Consider the following 25,694-nt stretch of genomic DNA (forward strand, 5'->3'; position numbering starts at 1 on the left):
GGGAGGGGAGGGGAGGGGGTCCAGGGCACACTGCAGGCATGCATGCAGAGGCTCCGATCCAGTTTGACAGGGACTGAGGGAGAGAACTTCCCCGACTCTTAGCACAGAGGGACCCCTCGCCCCGCGTGTCCCCCAGAGCTGCTGTCCCTACAGCCTGTGACGCTAAGGCCAACCACCTCCTGAGGTCTCTCAACTCTGCACCTTTTCTGGTCCTTCACCTCCTCCCCAGCCAGGCCTTCTCCCACCCCACTCGCTTCACTCTTCCTCCTTCCCTCCGGAGGGGACCCTGACCAGGAATCCATCCGGAGCTGTGCTGAGAGCGGCGTGGGCGAACACATGAAAGGTGCCTGGCGTGTCCTATCTAACACGATGGGTATAATGACCTCCCTTTGTAGGCTGGGGCCGGTGGCTGCCCTGGCGCTGCACCTAGTAAGGAGCAGGGAGGTCTTCAGCCCCCGGCTTCCGCATTCCCAGGTCACCATGGTCCTGGCCACACTGTACCGCTGGCCTTCCTTCCACTGGGGAAGAGCAGAAAAAGTAGGGAGACCCCCACCAGCCCACCCCTGGAATGGCTCCCACATGTCCTCAGCGGAAGTGAGAAGATAACACTTTAAGACACCTATACTGAGCTGGGTCCCCACCACTCTTACTAGTTTTAATTCATCCTGTCGGGATATTTTGAGAACCTCATGACCGATGAGGGATAAGACTGTAATTATACCTGGTCACGGTGAACATTTAGCCTAGATGCACAGAGTCACACAGGAGCAGTCACCCTGCACACAGCACACCGGCGTCACTGCATCCATCCTGAGGCGCTATCACGTGGAGCCTCGGGATGAACAAGGCGGGAGAGGCGTGGTCCTCGGGGCTCTGGGCCCAGGCGGGTTTCTCAACCCGGCTGGCAGGGAGGTCAGGCTGATGTGTGTCCTGCTGCTACGTCAGGCCGCTGACAGCCAACACTGGCTGGACTGGCATGCCTAGAGATGGGGACGTGAGTGTTGACTTGGCTCCCGGAAGCTCCATGTGATGACTGAGCCTCGTCATCTGAGTCACACAGACCTGGGCCCTGGGGCTGACTCGGCCCCTGGAAGCTGTTCTGACTCAGGCCTTTAAGAACCTTTGTTTCCTTATCTGGGAAACACAGGGATAAAAATAGTCTCTCCATCATAGGGCTGTTGTGGGGATACTGAGGCCAGGCACGGAGAGCCCTTGACACAATGCCTGGTGCGTATCGGAACCTCAAAAAGATGTAACAACTATTAATCCTCACAGTAACTTTGAGGTGGGTATTCATAGCTCCATTTTACAGGCAAAGAAGTGGAGGCTCTGTTTTATTTTGTACTTCTGTTGGCCACACTCTCCAACTTGTCCTCCACTGGAGTTTCTGAGGACTCCCTCGCTGCCCCAAGGGACCACGGCCAGGACCATGCTGGATTTCCCCTGAAACACTGCTCCTGCATGCTCTTGGCTGCAAGAACCCACAGGGCACTCCTTTCTCCCAGACGGCCAGGCCCAGGGTCTGGGAGTCTCCTGCGAGGCCCCACAAGAGCACCTTGGATGTTCCCATTTCTAAACCTTAGCTCATGCCATGACCCCTTCCTGGAACGCCTTTCCAAAAGTGTCCACTTTCTAGGCCCAGGTCAAACTGAATTCTTCCTCCATGGAGCCTTCCCTGATCTCTCCACTCCATAAGGATGTTTCCATGCTTTGACCTTCGAGAAAAAGGATGCGAGGTTGGGACTGACATTTCTTCCATGAGCCAAGTGCTTTTCTCACACATATCATCTCGAAGTCCCAAGGTTAGATGTTGTCATTTCCCAGATGAAACAGACTCAGAGGGGCTCCCCTGGCCAGGAAGAGGTGGAGCTCAGAATCCTCACCATCCACTCCCCTTATCCGACACTTAGCGTGTGCTGGGGCAGGTGAGTTACCTGTGAGTTTATGTCTCATTATGTCAACCATTATAGGCACAGGGTCCAGGCCTTACTCATCTTTAGCTCCAATAGTACCTCACACAGTGGGGGTGACACAGCATGTGAAAAAGTCACATCCGCTTTTTTAAAATTAATAAACAATTTTTTAGAGCGGTTTAGGTTCACAGCAAAATTGAGCTGAAAATAGTTTCCATAGAGTCCCTGTTCCCACACATGTACAACCTTCCCCACTATCAAAATCCCACACCAGGGGGTACATTTTTTACAATCTGTGAACCTGTACTGACAGATCATTATCACTCAAAGTCCACAAGTTACATCAAGGTTCACTCCTGGTATTTCACATTCTATGGTTTTGACAAATGTCTAATGACATGTATCCACCACTGGAATCATACAGAGGAGTTTCACTGCCATGAATGTCCTCTGTCCTCAGCCTGTCACCTCTCCCTCCCTCCATGTCTTTTCATGACTTGAGAGCTCAGTTTTTTTAGTGCTGCATAATATTCCAGTGTCTGGATGTACCACAGTTTATCCACTCACCTACTGAAGGTCATCTTGGTTGCTTCTAAGTTTTGCAACTACAAATAAAGCTTCTATAAACCTCTCTGTGAGGGCTTTTGTGTGGACACAAATTTTCAGCTCCTTTGGATAAATGCCAAGGAGCACAGTTGCTGGCTTGTATGGTAGGAGTATGTTTACTTTTGTAAGAAACCACCAAACTGTCTTCCAAAGTGGCTGCACCATTGTGCATTTCCCACCAGCAACGAATGAGCGTTCCTGTTGCTCCACATCCTCTCCAGCACTTGGTGCTGTCGGTGTCCCAGATTTTGGCCTTTCTAGTAGGTGTCTGATGGTGGCTCATGTTTGTTTTCACTTGCATTTCCCTGATGACACATGATGTGGAGCAACTTTTTAGGCCTATTTGCCATCTGTATATCTTCTTTGGTGAGGTGTCTGTTGAGGTCTTTGGCGCATTTTTAATCTAACTGAGCGTTAAGAATTCTGTGTATGTTCTGGGGTACAGTCTTCTATCATGCACACACGCTAGATTGGTCAAGGTCATAGCTGAGAACAGATGGGAGACTGGAGCTGTGTCAAGGCCTGACAAGGGAGCTGTTTACAAGGATGTGGGGAGGGGTGAAGAAGACTGGCAGGGGGTGGTGGCAGGACCTAGGCCAGCCGGGGGGGGGGGGGGAGATGGACAGGAATGGGGAGAACCAAAGAGAGACTAGCTGTAGGTGTTTGGACGAGCACATTGAACTCTAATTTCCCACCAGCAAGAAGAATGAACCAAAGCCTCAGCATGCCGTGCCTGAACCAGACTAGGCTCTGAAGCAATCCTGCGGGATGTCGGCCTCCAAAGTGTCCAGGTCCGAATCTGCGGATATGTCACACTACACAGGATATGTTACGTCTTCTGCCTCCCTCTCTCTGTCTCTGTATCTCTGTCTCTCTGTGTCGCTCTCTCTGTCATCACACACACAAACACACACACACAATGACTCTCTGTTGTTCTCATGAAAGTAAACTCTGTTCCTCTGAGTCAGAAAACCCCACCATGACTCACTCCTGGAGTGAGGGAAACAGGGAATTAACTGTCTTTTTTTCAAGGTTCAAGTAGCAAATAATCTCTCCGGGTCATTTGTCGGCATCAGGACCAAAAGCTGATTAGGGATCGGAAATTGTCTTAGTCTGCTCAAGCTACAGAACAGCATACCACAGGCTGGGTGGCTTAAACAGCAGAAATTTATTTTCTCACAGTACTGGAGGCTGCAAGTCCAAGAATCAGGTGCCAAACAGATTTGGATCCTGGTGTGAGCTCTCTTCCTGGCTTGCAGAACATCTCCTCCTCACCGTGTCCTCATGTGGCAGAAAGACAGAAAGAGACAGAGAGAGAGGGAGGGAGGCAGCTCTCTGATGTCTCCTCTTATACGGACACTAATCACCCTTATGACCTCGTTTAACCCCAATTACTTCCTCACTCCACATACAGTCACTAAGCCTTCAACAATTGGGGAGGGGGAAACAGTTCAATCCATAGCAGAAGCCCGCGGGATGGGATCCTACAAGCAACAGGCAAGAAAGTCAGGAACCTGAGCACACAAAGCAAGCAGAAAACCCCGACTCCTGGCCTCAGAGACCCCCTTGCCTGGCCAGGAAGCCTTGTCAATACTTGACACTACTGCCCGGACAGCCCAAAGCAAAGCAACATTCCACCTCTGGCATCCCTGGACCCAGAACTGCTGCCCTTCCGTAACTGCCCACCCCTGGCAGTGCCCTCCAGCACTGAGTGGTTCTGAATTATTTGCTGCACAATTAGAGACGGAGGAATTTAGCCTGGTCTGTGGCTAAACAGGAAAGCCAAGGTTTTGATTCTTTTTTTTTTAAGTCAGCAGGCAGCTTTCTTTTATTTATTTTTATTTTTTATTTATTTATTTTTGGCTGCGTTGGGTCTTCATTGCTGCGCGTGGGCTTTCTCTAGTTGTGGTGAGCGGGGGCTGCTCTTTGTTGCGGTGCATGGGCTTCTCATTGCGGTGGCTTCTCTTGTTGCGGAGCACGGGTTCTAGGCGCACGGGCTTCAGTAGTTGTAGCTCACGGGCTCAGTAGTTGTGGCGCACGGGCTTAGCTGCTCCACAGCATGTGGGATCTTCCCAGACCAGGGTTGGAACCTGTGTCACCCGCCCTGGCAGGCAGATTCTTAACCACTGCGCCACCAGGGAAGCCCCGAGATTTTGATTCTAACATAGACAGTGGGGGATATCAAGGATCAGAGTCTTCCAATACAGGCTGAAACCAATCTTGACACAAGTGATGTTTGTATTCAGAGGCAAAAGTAAGTTCTCGTGGGTATTGAGGAAGCAAGCACTAGTCTTCGAGCATCTATACACAGATACACCCTCTAGGAAGAGTTTCAGGCTAGCGGGACCATGCATGAGATCTACAACCACAGGACACATCAGTCATTCTCCTCTGTCCCCCTAGGTAAAGATAGAAACTGCAATCCCTCTGCACACATCTGTAAGGGGAGGCCACTGGGTGCGTCACTGGTGCTGAATCTTCCTACTCACCCGTTAACTGCATTTCACCGTCCTCCTCTGACCTGGCTGGAGAGGCCCAACCACAGAAAGGAAATTCTCCTCTTTCTCCGTGACACAGGATGCTTGCCTAGAACTGTCCTTAAAAGGCAACAATACCACTTCATGTCTTTGATGGTGTATCCTGGAAAATGGACTCACCCCCAATAGCACCACAAATGAAAAACTCTTTACCTCAAAAGAGTTAAGAATTTAACTCCTTGAAGTGACAGCCTGGGAACTCCAGCCCTGAAGATTCCTATCTGCTCTGTGCTCTAACCCAAAGACATAAGAACAGATCATAGTATTTTTCATTCCTCCTTACTCCTTACTCCTCAGAGAGTAAACTAGGCTAAGAGAGACAGGAGGCCTGTCCAAGACACACAACCAGTGAACAGCAGAGATGATACTTGGACCCACCTCTTCCGACTCCACCCCGGGGGTCTTTCCACTCTTCCAGTCTAGACCTTGGGAAACTAAGTCCTTGGAGAATTCGTCCAAAGGGAAGCAGGAACTTGCCCTTTCCCAGGTCCTACAGGCCTGACTGAGCTATGTGAAACCCAGTAAAAAGTTAAAAATTTATTCATATTGGTTATTTGCTTTAAAGAAAATTTGTCTAAAACTCATATGTATGGAATCCTTGTGATGGACTGAATTGTGTCCACTCAAAACATATATGTTGGGACTTCCCTGGTGGCACAGTGGATAAGACTCGTGCTCCCAATGCAGGGGGCCTGGGTTCGATCCCTGTTCAGGGAACTAGATCCCACACGCATGCCGCAACTAAGAGTTCTCATGCCGCAACTAAGGAGCCGCATGCTGCAACTAAGGAGCTGGTGAGCTGCAACTAAGGAGCCCGTCTGCCACAAATAAGACCCCGTGCAACCAAATAAATATTTAAAAAATTAAAAAAAAAATATATATATATACATATATGCTGAAGCCCTAGCCCCCAAAATGACTGTAAGGTTATATATCCAAATGGAAGAATTAAATATCACTGGGCCATAACAACTTTGCTGAAGACAAAAAATCAGGAGACCTGGTTCTGGCCCTAAATGCCTGGGGATCTAAGGGTGAGATAAGAAAGCCTCCACAAGGGCCTTCCAGTTGTAAAGTTCTGGTGTTCTAGAAGGGCTTAAGAAAGAGACCAATGGAAGGTTTTGAAACATGCTAAACATACTTCTTTTCCCTTGCCGACACTGCTCCATGAGAATGACATTCTCGAAGGACTGGGGAAACGTGATATCATGAGGAGGCATCTGACGGTGACAAAGGAGTCCTTGAGGTTATTAGTGCGGCACTGAAACAGCCTTTAACAAGAAGATGAAAGAGTGCTTTAGCAAGAAGAATGACAGCTGCAAAATGCTGAACTGTGGGCAACTTCTTGATCAGTTGTCCTTGGGACTATACACACAGACAGTAGCACAGCACAGGGGCGCACAGTACGTGTGGGATGCCTACTTATGCTGCAGTGCAGAGTTTCACACAGATTCACCCACTTCATCTTCACAGAGATTCTGCAATGTAGGTAATATTTTTTAAATGCAGAAATGCCTTCAGAGAGGGTTAAAAAATAACTTGCCCAAGGTCACACAGCTAGTACGTGCAGGCGTCTGGCCCAACGCACGTCACTCAGGTCCCAAAAGGAGCCCACCGTCCACCCAGCACGTGTTTCCCTGCGTGGAGCTGAACTGAGAAATGTGAGCGCGGCTAGCGGGCCTACCCTCGCGGTCCTGCGCTGGCTCGGGGGCACCCTTCGCGGGGCGTGGCCTCCTGTTCTGGAGGCTCCCAGAGAGGAGGAGGCGCCGGCTGACGGGGCAGCTCGCCCAGTCTCCGGGCAGGGAGAGGGAGGGAGTGCAGCCGCGGGAGCGGGATGGAGACCAGCAGCCCGCGGCCCCCGGGACCCAGGCCCGGCCCCGCGCTGGGCCTGGACGCCCGGCTGGGCGTGGACACGCGCCTCTGGGCCAAGGTGCTCTTCACCGCGCTCTACTCGCTCATCTTCGCGCCGGGCACGGCGGGCAATGCGCTGTCCGCGCACGTGGTGCTGAAGGCGCGGGCCGGGCCCCCCCCCCCCCCCTGCTGCTGCTGCTGCTGCTGCTGCTGCTGCTGCTGCTGCTGCTGCTGCTGCTGCTGCTGCTGCTGCTGCTGCTGCTGCTGCTGCTGCTGCTGCTGCTGCTGCTGCTGGTCGGCGTGCCCATGGAGCTCTACAACTCTGCGCGGTTCCACTACCCCTGGGTCTTCGGCGACCTGGGCTGCCGCGCCTACTATTTCGTGCGCGAGCTGTGCGCCTACGCCACGGCGCTCAGCGTGGCCAGCCTGAGCGCCGAGCGCTGCCTGGCCGTCTGCCAGCCCCTGCGCGCCCGAAGCCTGTTGACGCCGCGCAGGACCCGCCGCCTGCTGTCCCTCGTCTGGGCCGCCTCGCTCGGCCTGGCTCTGCCCATGGCAATCGCCATGGGGCAGAAGCACGAGCTGGAGACGGCCGGCGGGCAGCCGGAGCCCGCCTCGCGCGCGTGCACCGTGCTGGTGAGCCGTACCACGCTGCAGGTCTTCATCCAGGTAAGCGGGAGGGGCGACCCTACAGCCTGTGTTTTCATCTCTCAAACTGGAGACCAGTCGGCAAGTTGGGTCTCATTGCCCCATTTTACAAAGGACTTGTGGAGAGACTTGGCTAAAGTGAAACACTAAGAGAAGTCCAAACAAGAATGAAATATTGCCATTTGCAGCAACATGGATGGACCTAGAGATTATCATACTAAATGAAGTCAGTCAGAGAAAGACACATATTATATGATATCGTGTATATGCAGAATCTAAAACATAATACAAATGAATATATATGCAAAACAGACTCTCAGACATAGAAAACGAATTTGTGGTTACCAAAGGGGAAAGGGAGGAGAGAGGGATAAATCAGGAGTGTGCAACTAACAGATGAAGACTCGACTCTATATAAAATAGGTAAGCAACAAGGATTTGCGGTATAGCACAGGGAACTATATCCAACATCTTGTGATAAGCTATATGGAAAAATTTTTAAAATATATGTAGGGCTTCCCTGGTGGCGCAGTGGTTGAGAGTCCGCCTGCCGATGCAGGGAACACGGGTTTGTGCCCTGGTCCGGGAAGATCCCATGTGCCGCAGAGTGGCTGGGCCCGTGAGCCATGGCCACTGGGCCTGCGCGTCCGGAGCCTGTGCTCCGCAACGGGAGAGGCCACAACAGTGAGTGGCCCGCGTACTGCAAAAAAAAAAAAAAATATATATATATATGTATGTATGTATAACTGAATCACTTTGCTGTATACCTCAAACTAACACAGTATTGTAACTCAACTATACCTCAATAAAAAAAATAACAAAGAAAGAGAAGTCCAGATTTGAATTCAGAATCAACTCTGAAGGCTTCCCACTCTTGCAGGAGTGGTGAGCAAATGTGACGGGGTATAAGAATTACCCTGAGAGCAGGTAAAAATATAGATTTCATGACCCACCCTAGGCTTCTGCTTTTTTATTATCTCCAAAACTAGTCATCTTTAGCCCCATGACAAGAACATGAAAGAACAACTAGTTTACTGGGACGTTGTGCAGATATAAAAAGAGGCCTGAACATTCAACATTAATGAAGCGTTTCAAAAGAAATAGACATATCCACTGCAGCCTTACTGAGAATACGGAAAAATGTGAATTTAAACCCAATAAGAGAACATTCCACTTGCTTTCAAAGTGGCTTACTATGGTCCCTATAAGGAGAATTACTCAAAGCTGGCTAGGCAGGATCCCTAATTTTTTAAAAAAATCCACTTCCTATATCAGACATTTTTGCAAGTTGTCAAATTCCTTACCCCGGTCTGGACCTGATGATAAAGGAGACCAAAACGACAAACACCAAAACCCACCAACAGTAACCATACTAATGGAACTGGTCCTGCAGGGAATCAAGACAGCAGTCAGAATAAGGGAGGCCACTGACAACAGTGGGAGTGGCTCCTCCTAGCACTGCATCAGGTGGACTAATTGTGACCTCAGACCTCAGCGGTCTGCCCACATGCTTGCTGCCTGCCCCAGCCCTGGCCCAAGCACATCCTGGCCACAGGGCAGCACGGGACACTCATCTTACCTCCCAGCATCCCAGCTGCCTCCAGATTGTGAGCTGCAGGGAATCAGTCAGCAGAACAGTCAGTGCACTGCTGCCTCTACCCAAGGCCTGACTGCCTGGTTCCCGCTGCACACTGGTGTGGCCCCGGCAATGGACTAACAGCCCCAGGCTCAAAAGACCTGGTTGTCAAGTTCTACCACGCTTCACAGACTGGGGTAGTGGCTTCCAGGCTGTACTTATATTGGAGTTAGGCCTGAGAGAGAAAAAAGTGTCAAGCAGGGGCTTCCCTGGTGGCGCAGTGGTTGAGGGTCCGCCTGCCGATGCAGGGGACATGGGTTCGTGCCCCGGTCCGGGAAGATCCCACATGCCGCGGAGCGGCTGGGCCCGTGAGCCACGGCCCCTGAGCCTGCGCGTCCAGAACCTGTGCTCCGCAACGGGAGAGGCCACAACAGTGAGAGGCCCGCGGACCGCCAAAAAAAAAAAAAAAAAAAAGTCAAGCAATGTTTGTGCTGCAGATATGCTACTTTCAACATTTGCTTTATTGGTACGGACCAACCAATGCAACGAAAGCCATGAAGTGTTCGCGGGCCAAGCTTTTGACATTGTATGTAGTGAATTCTTTCAGTGTACCAGTGTTGTCTGACAAATGGTGTATGTCAGAAATGTTTCACTTGAGATGTACAGCCTGTGTTAACACAACAAAATAACCAGACTCAAATTATTTTGGCCCACCTTTCTTTTTAGTGTCTTATCAGTGAGTTGATTCATTATCCACATGAGTCAATGCTTTTTGACCAAGGAAACTGCTCAGAGTTTTTGGAAGTAGAAAAAGCTGCAAGGGTGTATACCTTGTTTCATTGCTCTTGGCTTTACTGTGCTTTTTACAAATTGAAGGTTTGTGGCAACCCTGAGTTGAGCAAGTCTATCAGCACCATTTTTCCAGTAGCGTTTGCTCATTTCATGTCTGTGTCATATTTTGGTAATTCTCGCAATATTTCAAATAAAGATTATGACAGCAATCAAGTTTATGACACACTGAAGGCTCAGGTGATGGTTAGCAATTTTTAGCAATAGAGTGTTTTTACATTAATGTAGGTACATTGGTTTTCTTAGACATAATGCTATTCCATACTTAATAGACTACAGTATAGGGTAAAGATAACTTTTATATGCACTAGGAAACAAAAAAATTCGTGTGACTTGAATTTATTGCAATATTCACTTTATTGCAGTGGTCTGGAACCAAACCCGCAATACCTCCAGGTATGCCTTGATGGTTCTTCTAGAAAGATCTCAAAGGTGCCAAAGATTAATCACTAACTTACGAATATATGTTTTACCTTCAATTTCTGTCTTGACTGGTACTAAAGTTACAGTGTGATAGTAAGTATATTGTCAATAAAAACCTGTTTGGTTCCACAACAAACTTAAAATGATTGTCATGTACAGTGTTTTATTTTTCTCTAGGTGTTGCTGACTTGTGAGCAACACCTGAATGATAACTCCTTAAAAAGGTGCAGCACCCAATTGAGCCATTTTGTGATGACTTTTTTTGTTTGTTTGTTTGTTTGTTTTTTGTTCTGGCCGCACGCTTGTGGGATCTTCATTCCCTGATCGGGATGGAACCCATGCCCCCTGCGGTGGAAGCGCAGAGTCCTAACCACTGGACTGCCAGGGAAGTCCCCATTTTTTTCGCACTGATTTTAAAGTGCTATTAAAATGTTTCATTTTTTTTTCAACGTTTGCAGAGGGAAAGAACTGAGGAGGAGAAAACCCTATAACACATGTACTTTGAATTTGAAAAATTAAACATTTAAAACACAAGGTATATAAACTTGTTTTTCATAAGTCAAAAAACATCAAATAATAACACAAGACTTATAATGTAAAACAGCTGCTCCCTTCCTGTTCCTCCATGCTCTGATTTCTAGTCTCTGATCTGGAGGCAACCACCATCCACCCTTACGGAACTCCCGCTACATTTTGCCTACATTTTCCAAAGAATACGCCTGCTTTATCCGTCAGCCTTCAATTTATCCACTGACTTCTACCTGTACAAGATGAATACGCCATTCTTTTACATTCCCATCCCTGCCCTCCACACCCCACGTTCACACACCCTTCCTGTCACCATCCTTTCAGTATAATTATGTCATGGTATTTGGTTAGATTCATGGTCAATATTTGTTTATGTAAAATTCTTCACTGATGAGCCAGGTTGTATATTTTTGGTTTTTGTCCTTTCCAATATTACAATATTATCTCCAGTATTTGTTTTCCTTGCAGTTAATAATGAATAGCCTTTTTTTCCCCCTCTCATTTGCTTAGTTTCCTATCTATTTCTAACTCATTTTTCCTTCTCTACCAGAAGTATAGATACCATTTCAATATGTTCAGACCCATGAGGTAATCTACCAGCTTCATCTTGTATTCTTCAATCATGCCTGGAGCCCTGTCTTCTGCTCCAGCCTCACTGGGTGCACAGCTGGCACCTTGCCAATGCCACCCCAGCTCTCTGCTCCTCTGTGGGACACTGATTTGGGGATCCCAGGTCTCCCTCTGTATTTGTTCATAACCTTATTTTGATGGAACATACGCTCTTGTAACCTCCTGCGACCTGAGAGAAAGTTCGTAGAAGGTAAAAAAAAATTTAAGAATTTGCACGTCTGAAAATGTTTCATTTTATCCTTGCGTTTCTCATAATATGGCTGGGCAGAAAGTTATAAGATGGAAATCATTTTCCTCGCAGATTGTGACGCATCACTCTTATTTTCTAGCTTATTCCACTGTTGCTTTGAGTGAGTATAATGCCATTCTGGTACCCCATCCTTTGTATGTGCCATATTTTATCCCTTTGGAAGCTTTCAGGACTTTATCTCCAGGTGCTAAAATTCATAAGAACATGCCTTGACATGGATTTATTTTCATTCATTGTTCTGAGTAGCCAAACGCTTTTCAGTCTAGAAGCTCATACTCCTCCATTTTGGGAAATCTTTCTTAAACGTGGTTTTGGTTGTGTGTTTCGATGTTGTTGTTATAATTTCCTCCCCTCTGTTTTCTCTATTCTTTTTCTTTCTAGAATGGCTATTATTTAGATGGTGCGCATCTAAACGTCCCAAATTTTCTTATCTTTTCTCTTCTATTTTCATTGCTCTCTCCTTACTTTCTGAGAATTTTCTCGACTTCCTCTTGTAAACCTGCTGTCACCACGCCCCTGCCACCCCCCACTCCTGCTGCTACAGATTCTTGGGCCCTTGGGCCCGGCCTGATGACCAGAGTATCACTGAGCCTTGGTGATACCTCCATAACCTCTGGAATTACCTTTTCCAGGTGAATGTGCTGGTATCCTTTGTGCTTCCCTTGGCATTAGCTTAGCTTTCCTCAGCGGGGTCGCCGTGAGCCACCTGGAGGTCCTCTGCTCCCAGGGGCCATCCCGTTCTGCCACAGGCAGCTCCGCCCCCAGCCACCTGAAGCTAATGAGCGAGGAGAGGAGGACACTGGCCCTGGGAGGCCAGGCCGCCCTGGAGAGACACAAGGACTCCCGCCGGATCCGTGGCCTCCAGCGCAGCATCCAAGTTTTCAGTTAAGTGCCCGGTAACACCGCCGAGAGAGGAAGGGCCAGATCCACGGCTGCCTCCGCCAATACCTGGCCACGTGACCTTGAGCAAGTTACTGCCTCCCTCCAGCCCTCATTTTTCTCTTTGCCCCGGGGAGTTATATAATCACCAATAGGCTTCTGTAAGGTGCAGCAGTAGAATTAAAGGAAAGAATGGGAACTGTGCACGTGAACCCCCCAGTCTGATCCAGGGAGTGGTGCACAAAGACAAGCAGATGCCTGGCTGCTTTTCAGGGAGTCTGGCCATACAGACGGACGCAAGGAGCAAAAGTAGTTAAGGATCCACAGACCAGGAACAGTGGACTCTGACCAGCTGGGTCTCCAAATCCAGCTCTCCACTAACTCTCTACTGTTCCTAATGTGACATCGATCAGTGTGTTTGCTTTTCTACGTATCTGGGCAAACTTGGCTCTGTAAGGGCAACTTTAAAGGCACAGGAAAGCAGAGGTCTTTCCAAGCACCTGCTGTGATCCAGGAACTCACGACGGTCTGGGAGGATGGAGTAAGGGAGAGGGTCTCCTCTGTCATCAGTGCCACGGTCTCGTGGGCAGGACCAAAATATAGGAGCTAAGTGCAATGTGATGTGACAAGTAACAAAGGCAGCACATGAAAGGCCTGGATTTCCTTCCATAGACAACGGGCCGTCACGGAAAGAGCTGGTGTCCAGAACTGCTCTTGAGATATATGTGCTCAGCAGTCTTAGAGGACAGGCTGTCCAAGTTTGGGAAGTTTGCTTCTCAAACTTCTGTGTGCACAAGAATGATGTGAACAGTTGTAAGACGCAGACCACTGGCCCCCAACCCAGAGATTCTGATTCAGCCGGCCCGGGATGTGCCTGAGATTTTGCATTTCTAACGAGCTCCCAGCTAAGGTGGACGCTGCTGGTGCAGGGGCCGCAGTGGATTAGAGAAGGGCTTTGCCACCCAGGACAGGAGTAGAAGAAAGGAAGGGAAGAGGTAGAAGGTTAGGGACAATGGAGCCACTTACGAGACTGCCGTCATAATCTGGTGGAGGGAAGATATGGGCCCCTAGGGTGGGCACAGCGGAAGTGAGGAAGGAATGGAGAGGGAGATACTGATAGATTGGATCTCGGGGGGTAATGGAAAAAGAAGACGACGCTGTGGCTTACGATGTGAGTGCCAGATGGATGGTGGTGCCATCAATCAATCAGAAAAAGGGACAGAAGAGGGAGAGGCCTTATAAGGCAGCAGGACATTTGAGTTCTGTTGTCTCTGCAGTCAGACAACCAAGTGGGAATATCTAGCCCTGAGTTGGGAGTATTTTCTAGTGACCAGGAGCTTATAGATATTGTAGCAGTTTCTAGAAGCATGTCAGTGGACAGGTCAGGATTGAAGTGGACATTCACTTAGAGGACAGGGTAACACGAGGTCTGCGGACAGATCCAGGTAAGGGTGTGTCAGATAACCACAAAGTCCCCTTCCAACCCCTAGACTCCAGGAGCAATTCCGAGGGAACTATGCTCTTGTCGCCTTGGGCAGCTTCTTCCCCAGAGACGGTGTAACTGTCTGTCTGTGTCTCCCCGGGTCCTGCAGGAGCCATCGTGGCTGTGTACGTCGTCTGCTGGATGCCGTACCACGCCCGCGGGCTCGCGTACTGCTACGTCCCCTGACAACGGGTGGACCGAGTGAGTGAGGGGAGGAGCCCCAGCACACAGGGAGGGGCCGCCGGGCGGGGCCAGGGCTGCCTCTGCTCTCCGGAGGGACCCCCCAGTTGCTGGGTTCCCCAGAACTCTGGCCTCCATTCTATCTGGTCCTGCCCAGTCTGTTTTCCCAAAATCTCCCAGCTCAGGGTGGGGAACAGAGCATTATCCAGAAACCTCTCTGAACTGGTCAGGCCACGCGGGTGGTAGCCGGGGTTATGGGCATCCTGACTTCGGGACGGAGAGCGGCCCACAGGCAGGGAGCGGGGAAAAGGCCATGTTCTTACAAGGAGAAAGGGAGGAAGCCTCAGAGCTGTGATTCCATGAGTTAACAGAGGCCCCTTAGAGACCAGACCATGCACACCCTTTTTATGACACAATTGGAGAAAAGCAAAGCAGAGAATCCCTTATCTTCCTTTTGGAAATCACTGTGCCTCGATCATAAGGGAAAGTCAAACATCTGAGAGGAGAGAGATCCCACGTGGCCTCCAAGGAGATAGCTGTGTCAACAGATGGCTCCTTCTCGAGAGCTGCTAGCGCCCCCCTCCGACCCCCACGTGCACACTCATGCACACACACAGCCCTTCCCACGGCGACAAGGGGCGCAGCTTCTCAGAAGGACTTTCTCCTCTTAGCGAAGCCACATCTCCTTGACCACACCCAGCAGCACGAGGCTCCCCATGTCTCAGTGGGCTGGCCAGTGGCCCCCGTCCACCGGCAGGTGTGCCCTTCACTGTGCAGGTGACCGGGCCGGGCAGCCAGGCACAGGGACTCAAAGGCTGGGTGGGGCAGGTCAGCCAAGGGCAGCTGGTGTGATGGAAGGTCTCTTGAATTCACACTGAGCTTCCCGACAGCAGGCCTTCCTCACCCAGCCGTGTGGAAGGGGAGACACTCCCAGCAGCATGGGGAGGATGCCATGGGCAGGCGGCAGGCCCTCCAGCCTGCCTTCCGGGTTTCTCTTCCAGCAAAAGCTCTACGATTTCCATCACCGCTTATACATGGTGACAAACACGCTTTTCTGCGTCAGCTCGGCCGTGACCCCTGTGCTGTACAATGCTGTGTCCTCCTCCTTCAGAAAACTCTTCCTGGAAGCCCTCAGCTCCCTGTGTCGAGAGCATCACCCCACGGAGCCATTCCCCCCAGGGGCCCTGGAGCCCCGCCCTAGTGGATACAGCATCCTGCTCTGGGGCTCCCCCAGGAACCCTGGCCTGGATGAAATCGAAGAATGAGAACAGTAACACTGACTGCACAGCCACCCAGCATTCAGATGAGCAATTTCATCACTAATAACTCAAGCCATGCAGTCAGGCGGGCCTACAGGGACCCCCAGCTCTGCCACTCACCAGCTGTGTACCTGCAGGCAAGTCACTTACACCTCTTAGCCTCAGTCTCCTCGTCTGTATGATGGAAATGAATAATACCCATCTTTCCTGTTGTCTGAAGATTAAACGCTTAGCACAGTGCCTGGTGCATAATAAAGAATATATTTTCGCTGGCATTATTTTTGTTGCTATTGTTATTACTATTATTATTATTATTGTTATTGCTGTTTCTCTGCTCTCCTGAATTTCCGCAAATGACAAATCAACAGTGCCTGGAGCTGACTGCCTTGTTAGATCACATGAGCTGTAGTAAAATCATCCAGTCGCTCCAAGTAAGGGAGCAGCCGTCCGCCCGAGCAGGAGCGTTCTGTGGGCTCTAGAGAGCCTGGAGTCACCAGCTGCCCTCTCTGGCCTCAGACCTGTGTGTCTGCCTGACGTGAGGCGGCCGGTGCAGCCGTGGGATGACAACAGGGCTGCCTGCTCTGGAGAACAGCCCCACAGACGTGCTCTGGCCAGCAGTGTTCGGAAAGGTTGCATTTCCTTTCTTTTTGTCAGAGCAGGCTCCCTCCATTTCCCCGCAGGCCTCAGCCCCTCTCCTGCCTGCACAGGGCCAAGTCCTGCTTGACACGGCCAGCCTTGCTCCTGAAGGCTTGTGAGGCCTGAGCCCAGAGAGAAAGGGTGGTTTTCCTGTCTGCTGCCACTGAAGCCACAGATCTGCAAAGGGGCAGGAAGAGAAAAGTGAAGCGCAGAGCAGACGGACCAAGAAAAGGTTTCTGGGGCTTCCCTGGTGGCGCAGTGGTGAAGAATCCGCCTGCCAATGCAGGGGACACGGGTTGAGCCCTGGTCCGGGAAGATCCCACATGCCGCGGAGCAGCTAAGCCCGTGAGCCACAACTACTGAAGCCCACGCGCCTAGAGCCCATGCTCCGCAACAAGAGAAGCCACCGCAATGAGAAGCCCGCGCACCGCGACCAAGAGTAGCCCACGCTCGCCACAACTAGAGAAAGCCCGCACGCAGCAACAAAGACCCAACGCAGCCAAAAGTAAATAAATAAATAAAATTTAAAAAGAAAAAAGGTTCTGTCTGATTAACTGTGTTGATGTTTCCCTGAACTCCGTCCATCACTCACCTGGTCCCCAGTCCTGGAACCAGCACCTGTGCACACACATCACGGGCAAACAGTCACACAGACACATCACACACGCGTCATGTGCACACACATCACGCCACACACTTCACACACACTACACGCACACACGCCTGGACGAGTACCCTGTTGGAGGTGAGAAGCTAGAACAGGCAAAGGAAGACAGGAAAGGCGGCCAGGAGGAAGGGCACACGGCCTGGGGTGCTGTGCAGTGGCCACTGCGTGAGTGGGAGGTGACCGTTCCGGCCCCCAACCCCAGAGCCCTTGAGAAAAGGCCAGAGGCGATGACAACACACTTCAGAGACATCCTACACAGAGCCCACCACCCTCCTTGGCAGGGAGAGGAAGGGCCACCTGGAAAGAAGGAGCCACACGGGGCTGGTCTTGGGAACCTCTTGTCAGGTGGCTCCGAGGGTCGGGCATGAGATCGCCCGGTGGATGGAACAGGACGGACTCCAGACCGACACGTGGAGGGTGGGCGCCCCCTCTCTGCCCCGTGTGCCTGGGCTCCGCCGCACTGGCTGAGGATCCCTGTGGGCTGATCTTAAACGCCCATCTCTGGAGCTCCTTAGTGAAGGCGGGGGAGGGCACCCCGCTTCATTCTAGCGTAAGCTCACAGAGCACCGTGAAGTAAGAGAGCAGCGGCTCAAAATACAAACTTCGGTGCAGCTCCGTTAGGGGGCACAGACGCCATTGAACCAGCGGGGTCCAGTCGGCCCAGGACTCGGGCCCCGGCCTGGGGCAGACCTGGTTTGGGGCCTGGCCTCATCACTTGGATGAGCCCACCCTGGGCAAAGGAATTTCCTTGAGCCTGTTTTTTCATCTAGAAAACTGATGGAGCAAAAGTCCTTAAATCCAGTTTTTAAAAATAATGTAGATCACCAAAAGCTGACTTGGATTTGAAGCAAATGTACAGCCCTTAGTTATTCTTCCTCACAGATGTATATGTACATTTTGCCGCAGAAACGTGAATGTGTTTGATTACGGGATGCTCCAAGTTCCTGCGTGTCAGCTAGGGCTGCCATCACCAAACAACTCAGACTGGGGGGCTTAAAGTACAGACGTTTATTTTCTCCCAGCTTTGGAGGCTGCAAAGATCAAGGTTCTGACAAGTTTATATTTCATTCTGAGGCCTCTCCTGGCTAGTGGGCAGCGGCCATCTCGCTGTGTGTCCACATGACCTTTGTGCATGTGTCGGGGGAGAGAGAGCGCCCTCGGGCGTCTCTTCTTACAAGGACATTAATCCTGCTGGATCAGGGCCCCATCCTCATGACCTCATTATGATGAACTTACTTCATCAGTAATTAACCTGAATTACTTCCTTAGAGGCCCCATGTCCAGATACAGCCACAGTGGGGGTTATGCCTTCAACATATGAATTTTGAGGGATGCCAACACTGAGTCCATAACACCCTGTTAGGGTTGCTGTGGTAAGTGGTATATGAACCATATGCTACTTTTCAAAAAGTCAAATACTCTGAATTGCAAAATATCGATACATCTGATCCCAAGGGTTTCAGATAAGAGATTATGCATATATAGTACCTAATAATCAATTTGTAATGACGAAATGAGAAAGAATGAAAAGTTCCTATCACAGTGCCTGGCATACAGTAAATGCCCAATAAATACTAGTTGTCACTATTGTCATTGTCATCACTGTAGACCTCAAACTGGGTAAAACCTGGTAACTGGGTAAACCCTTACAGGAGGCCCTGTGAATAGCAAAGAACAGCAGGACCAAAATGTAAAGAAAAACATATTGAGAAGACAATTTAAGAAAACATGAACGATAGGTAAGGAGTTACTTTACATGTTATCCAAAGATCTCATGCAAATCATTAAGGAAAACACCAAGACCTCAAAGGCCAAGAAACACACCAGAGGAAATACGTTCAGCCTCAAAAGTTCCTAAAGAAACAACGATCAAAACGATAGTGATGCAGCATTTTGTGGCGAATACGTTAATTTCAAAATGTCAATGACAAGAGCCCATATTGCCACCAGAAACCAGGTGTGACCGATGTGCTCAGGGGAGGGAGGGAAAATCAGAGTGCCCTCCTAGAAAGGAAATAGACAAGAAATTTTGGAAGCTAGAGAAATGTTCAAAAACTTAAGAGCCTATGTTTCACCCGCTGGAACTTTCCTTTAAGGCAGTTTGCCAAGGAAGAAAAGCCTCTCTGTGGGCACACAGGTGTGTTGCCAGGCTCTTCATGGGGCATTTACCAGCAGGGTCTGGACCAAGCAGGTTAATCACTCATGATGCCTGCCCCTTACATCCTGCCTGGAAACACTGTTATTACTTTTGTCATTTTACATGTGGGGAAATGGAAGCAAAGAGAGGTTAAGACAAGTCTTGTCCCATTACTTGGAAACTCAGACTCAGGAGCTGAGTACTACCCGCTGCATCACACGGCTTCCCAAGAGTCTGACGACAAAAGATGATAAGAAACTAAAGGCTCAGCCTTAAGGAATCGAATGATTCATGATCATTTATTCAGACAAATCCTATGTGTTAGGCCACCATAAACAAATAATAAGACTTACTTAGCAGTATAAACATGTTGTGGTTTTACTATGAACTAAACAGGGAAACAGAATGCAAAATTATAGTATGCACAAGTCATTCCAATTCAGAGAAAAGGTCTAGAATGAGGCACTTAGAAGATGGTGAGTTTTCTATGGAGGCATGAGTGACCTAAGAATAAGGGTGGTTTCTGCCTCCTTCATCCCAGGATCTGAGTTTAGTAAACGTCTGGTAGAAGGACTGTGAAACCTTTTTTTTTTTTTTTCCCTAATTGGTTGGCATAATGTTGTTTGTATAATATCTAAATAACAAATTTCAAATAGAAATCAAATTCCCCTTGCTGGGGCCCCAGGTGGAAGCACTGGGCATTGACTCAAGCAACTGCAGTCCAGGCTCAGCCAGGCCTGAGGATGGATCCTGCCTCTGCCACTTATCAGCAAATTCCTTCACCTGCTGGGGCCTCCTGTCCACACCTGTGAAACAGATACGATAACCACTACCCTCTGGATGTTAAATATTAAATGACATCATATATATGAAAAAATGCTTGGAAAAGTGTGTATGTAGCACTTAAAGAGCTCAATGGATAGTAGCCGTTATTAATATAAAGGGAAGCTCTTGGCTCCTGAATGCAGCCAATCTTTACAATTCTGTATTTTTTTTAATTTATTTATTTTACTTATTTATTTTTGGCTGCGTTGGGTCTTCGTTGCCGCACGCGGGCTTTCTCTAGTTGCGGTGAGGGAGGCTACTCTTCGTTGCGGTGCGCGGGCTTCTCTTGTTGTGGAGCGTGGGCTCTAGGCGTGTGGGCTTCAGTAGTTGCAGCACGCAGGCTCAGTAGTAGTGGCTCGTGGGCTCTAGAGCGCAGGCTCAGTAGTTGTGGCGCGTGGGCTTAGTTGCTCCGCGGCATGTGGGATCTCCCCGGACGAGGGATTGAACCTGTGTCCCCTGCCTTCACAGGTGGATTCTTAACCACTGCGCCCCCAACCAGGGAAGTCCTACAATTCTGTGTTTTAAAAAAATAAGCTATATCTATTTGTGCGGTTGTTTGGTCTACTTGTTTGCCTGCTTGGCCAAGATCAAGAGACCCCAAAAGTGTTCCTTTCCTAAGTCTTAGTCTTATAGCCACAACTACCTCATACCAGGATCCTAGGAAGCCTTTGCCAAACTTTTGGCCAAACTTTGCCAAACTTTGAAAGATGCAGTATGCATTGCCCACCTGTGTTGATTCCCTAGGGCTTGCATGTAACAAAGTGCCACAAGGTAGTGGGCTTAAAACAACAGAAATCTATCCTCTCACAGTTCTGGAAGCTACAAGCTCAAAATCAAGGTGTCAGCCGGCTATGCCCTCTTAATGCTCTAGTGAAGAATCCTTCCTTGTCTCCCAGCTTCTGTTGGCTCCCAGCAATCCCTGGAATTCTTTAGTCTGTAGATTGATCACTCCAGTCTCTGTCTCCACGGCCCCAAGGCATTCTCCCTCTGTTTCTCTTTATTGTCTTCTTACAAAGACACCAGTCACACTGGATTAGGGCCCCACTTTACTCCAATATGACCTCATCTCAACTAATTACATCACAACAATCCTATTTCCAATTAAACTCACATTCTGAATGACTGGGGGTTACCACTTCAATATATCTTTTTGCCGGACACAATTCAACTCAACACCACCCAAAGCCCGGCCTTCTTGGTAGGGCGGATTGCCACCCCTAGGAAACACCCTTTCATAGAGCAAAAGATCCTAAGAGAGAAAAACTGGTGCTCGCCCGAGTTTTAGAAGAAAGGCAAAAGGAAACTGGGACAGTCTATTCAGTGAATGACAAATGCAGTCTTAGAATTTCTGTTTCTTCTCTAGACCTGAAGGGCTTGAAAACTCTGCACTGGCCTTCCCAACTGTCTTGCTAATTAAAATGCTAATTCCTTCTGAGCAGGAAGTCTGCCTAAGCAAGTACACTGAAAAAGAAACAGCAGCCGTGGACACTGGACTTGCCCTTGGTTCATGGTTTTCCCTTCAAGAAGAGCTGTCTGCAGAACCTGAAGCCAGACGTGGCAGGTTTCATGCAAACTTCTTTATTGAAAGTGGTTTCTAAACCTTAAGGCTGAGATCGCCTAGACTCTGGATGGCACATAATGTGGCGCATTTGGTACATGCTTGAGTCCAGCACCACATTCAACAGGCAACCCAGTGAGAAAATTCTGGATCAGTATTTCTTATTGCACACAGAGTCTTAGGAGCCAATAGTGCCTTCTAATATACAGCATTTGGGGGAAGTAAATAACTCAAGATAGCACGCAGCTGTGATGTTAGTGAAACTATCCTTACACCTGCAGGCATGAATCTAGATTTGTTCTGGCACTTGAGAGGTGTGTGATCTCAGACAAGTCACTTAGCCTCTCTGAGCCCTAGATTCTTACTCGAAAATGATACCAATGATATCTACTTCAAGCGTGATTGTGATGACTAAATGAAATAATGGACAATTAGCCATCTAGTAAAATGACTAACCATAGTAGATGCTCAAGAAAGTTTGCTACTCACTGTTGCTGATTTCATAGCTAACACAGTCTCCAGGGAGCTTGGAAAAGGAGCCAAGGCATGAACCCAAGTCTCCCGATTTCAGATTCTGTGCCCTCTGCACCGCCACATCCTGCGTCAAGAACTCTGACATCCATATAAATGTTGCTCTTGTAGCATGATTTCTCCTCCTTTATTGCAAGAGTCGTAAATTGCTGAAAGTTTTCAGGAAAAAAGAATCAGTTTTTTGGTGTGTACTTATTATTCGTATCTGGTTTTGGGGTGACTGTTATATCTGGCCTTTCAGAAGTACAGGATTCCGTATTTCCCAATGTTCTGGGAGAGTTTTTATTTTATGGCGGTAAAATACACATAAAATTGGCCATTAGTGACATTTAGCACATTCACTATGTTATGCAACCCTCACTGCTATCTAGTTCCAGTACATTTTCTGGAATCTTTATTACACACGAATTCTCTCCTCTTTTTTTTTTTTTTTTTTTTTTTCTTGCGTTATGCGGGCCTCTCACTGTTGTGGCCTCTCCCATTTGCGGAGCACAGGCTCCGGACGCGCAGGCTCAGTGGCCATGGCTCACGGGCCCAGCCGCTCCGCGGCATGTGGGATCTTCCCGAAACGGGGCACGAACCCGCGTCTCCTGCATCGGCAGGCGGACTCTCAAGCACTGCGCCACCAGGGAAGCCCCTCTCCTCTTTGAAGGTTAATTACTTTAGACCAAACATATTACTGTCAACCAACTCTCATTTCTGTGGGTCTTCTTTGTCTGCTTCTGCGAGAGACATACTAGTCCCCATTTATGATTACACAATTTACCCATCTTCTCGTATTTCTCACAATTCTTTATATTATACAGCAATGTTGGCATATCTACAACGTGTCGGGACAGTCTCATCTCTCTGGGTAGAACTCTGAATTTTAACTTAAAATATCTCGTTGCCTATTTAATTTTTTAAACATGGGGTCCTAGTCTGATTAGCTTTCTTGACCCAATCTGAGAACCTCAATCTGTCATTAGGTGACTTTAATTCATTTATAGTTATTTTGATTATTGATAGGTTTGGATGTGTATTCTATTTACCAAGTTTTCTTGCTGTTTATCCCCTCCCCAGCCTGCTCTTATCTCATACACTGATTTTGTCAGTGCTACCTTTCCCTTTAATGTTTTAGATATTGGACACCCTGTTTTTTCCTTCTAGCAGCTTCTCTAAAAGTTTTTAACACATATATTTAAATATTCCTTTTCCATTAACATGTTAATCACTTCTGCCCCATTAAACCAAGAATTTTTGCTCAATTTCACTCATTTTATCAGTTCCTCCATCACCGACCACTCCCACCCCCAGCTCCCATGTTGGGATCAGCTAAGATAGAAGAGATTCATTCGTTCATTCAATGGGCATCTCACGGTCCCTACAGTTTGCTGGGCATAATCAAGGCTCTGGGAACAGAGCAGTGGAACTGTCTCATAAAATTCCTGCTCTTGTGGGGAAAGACCAAAAAAACAAAAGACAGCTAAACAAACTGTGTTCTGTTAGTAGGTACTCTCAGTCAGGGATGACCTCATTGAGGAGGTGGCCTTTGAGTAGTAAGGACCCAGTGCAAGCAAGGGAGGGACCCCAGTGGATGTGAGGGGAGAAGCACTCTGGGCAGAGGTGGGTGCTGGCCTGGCCGTGGCCAAGGTGGTCCAGGAGGGCCAGGAAGCTGACATGCAGGAAGCAAAGGGAGAAGTTAAGGGTCAGCAGAAATCAGGAACATCCCTTTGTACTGCCTTCTTAGAGACTTTCTCAACTGCACCTTCCAGCTGTCTCTTTCACTGTTTTGCGATACGCGGGCCTCTCACTGTTGTGGCCTCTCCCGTTGCGGAGCACAGGCTCCGGACGCGCAGGCTCAGCGGCCATGGCTCACGGGCCCAGCCGCTCCGCGGCATGTGAGATCCTCCCGGACCGGGGCACGAACCCGTGTCCCCCGCATTGGCGGGCGGACTCTCAACCACTGCGCCACCAGGGAAGCCCATGTCTCTTTCACTCTTGAGCTGGTCTATTTCATCCGCCTACTGAGGTTTGAATTTCCAAGATCTGTACCTGATCTTTTTTTGTTCTGGATGCAGTATATTCTTTTTCCCTGAATTTAATTACACTTGGTTGATGGGATTCCGTCTGCTGTATTGACTCTTCATGGAGCTTATCACCTCTCCCTCTATAACATTTCCTGCATTTTTGTTACGAGTTTTAGCTGTGTGTTTATTTCCGTACTAGGAAGCTCCTGTTTGCTATTTACTGCCGCAAGTGACTGTGGGGACAGGACACTGTGGTGGCGACAGGGTGCCGACAGCTTGTCTTCACAAAGCCCTGGGGACCTGCCCCCTGCTTGGGGCTCCACACTCCGGGCCTGAGCCTCATCCAAACCGCTGCTCAGCCCAGGCTGGTTGCGGGGTGGAGAGCGCGGCAGGGAGGGCTGCGAGGCACCAAAGAGCATGGCTGCTCCAAGCGACTTCCCCTGTGAACGACCCTGCCAAACGCCCAGGCCCCCCGCCTGCTTCTTTCGTCACTCGGAAGCTCAGGGCACAGGAGGAAACCATCCTCCTGTGTGGCAGGCTTCTTTGCACGCTTTGGGCCATTGTTTCTTCCATTTCTGCCTGTCTCTTCTCTTTCAGGGATTCCTCCACATCTTAATCTACCCTTATTTTTATGGATTTGTTCTTTCCTTTCCGAAACTGTCCTTCTGTCATTCATTGAGATTTTAAGCAGGTATCAGCCCCCCAGGACCACTGGCCACACTACCTCCTCCCAAAACAATGCAACTTGTTCCCAGCAAAGAAACAATACATGCATCACCAACTCTATTTATAAGGCTGGAGCAAATACGAATACTCGTTTGGGTTTTTCCCCCAAGTTTAAATTAACCAATAAAACGGGGAAAGCAGCCCAGAAGCCGCCAGAAGCCACCATTTATAAAAGACAAGTAGAACTAAAGAAGGTAAGTTTTTATTCCAAGATAGGAATAATGACATATACAAAGTGATCATCTCAGAAACACTGATCTAAATCTTTTATACTCATGGACTTTTTTTCTTAGGGAAGAAAAGATTGACAATAACTCTTTGGCATCATCTTTGAAAAGAATTTCTTCTCGGATTGCTATCCATTAGAGTGCTTTAAACGTCTAAGATGGATGGATGAGAGTGCATTCTGCTGATTCATTTCTGACGACCTTTAAACTCTTCCTTTGGTTACGGGCCACTCCATAAGCAGCATGGTGGGGAGACGGACCCCAGAGTCTGCTTCTGCTTCTCTCCGCTGTGTGATCTTGGTGAGATGCGCTCTCTACATCTCAACTGTCTCATCTTTGAAATGGGAAGAATAATTCCATGCACATGGGCTGCTGGAAGGGTTAAGCAAGACCGTAACTGTGAAAGCACCTGGCCCAAGGCCCAGCCTCTAGGGGGCCCTCTAACACGCTGGTTTAAAAAACATCCCAGCACAAGCCAGAGTGTGGGCGCAACACAGAACATCGCTGCTGCCTTGTCTGTCCCCCTTCCTCTCCCGTCAGGGACCAAACATTCGTAAGAGAAGACAGCGATTCAAGGAACTAAAAACTGAGCTTCAATAAATTAGAGTCCCAAGTCTAGTTCTTATCAACTATTTTCCACATCGCTTTAGTTGTTCTCATTGTTTGTTTCAAGTAAGCCATTTGGTCCTCTTTCCTTTGTAAGGCAAATTCTATTTCTCAAGGTCAATCTCTGTAACCCTAACTTCCTTCCTGAAACCCCTGTAGTTTT

At 48.9% G+C, this 25,694-nt stretch overlaps 1 protein-coding gene across 1 annotated transcript; it reads left to right on the forward strand.

Annotated features, from left to right (window-relative positions):
• The first annotated feature begins 6,890 nt into the window (after positions 1 to 6,890).
• NTSR2 (neurotensin receptor 2) lies at positions 6,891 to 15,615 on the forward strand. The gene is given in 7 exon segments (XM_007456906.1): positions 6,891 to 7,099; positions 7,162 to 7,573; positions 12,441 to 12,482; positions 12,485 to 12,692; positions 14,280 to 14,350; positions 14,352 to 14,375; positions 15,358 to 15,615. Coding segments are annotated over 7 exon segments (1,224 nt in total).
• The last annotated feature ends 10,079 nt before the right edge of the window (positions 15,616 to 25,694 follow it).

Source organism: Lipotes vexillifer, unplaced genomic scaffold (genome assembly GCF_000442215.2).
Source record: "Lipotes vexillifer unplaced genomic scaffold, Lipotes_vexillifer_v1.1 scaffold390, whole genome shotgun sequence".
Lineage (NCBI taxonomy): Eukaryota > Metazoa > Chordata > Mammalia > Artiodactyla > Lipotidae > Lipotes > Lipotes vexillifer.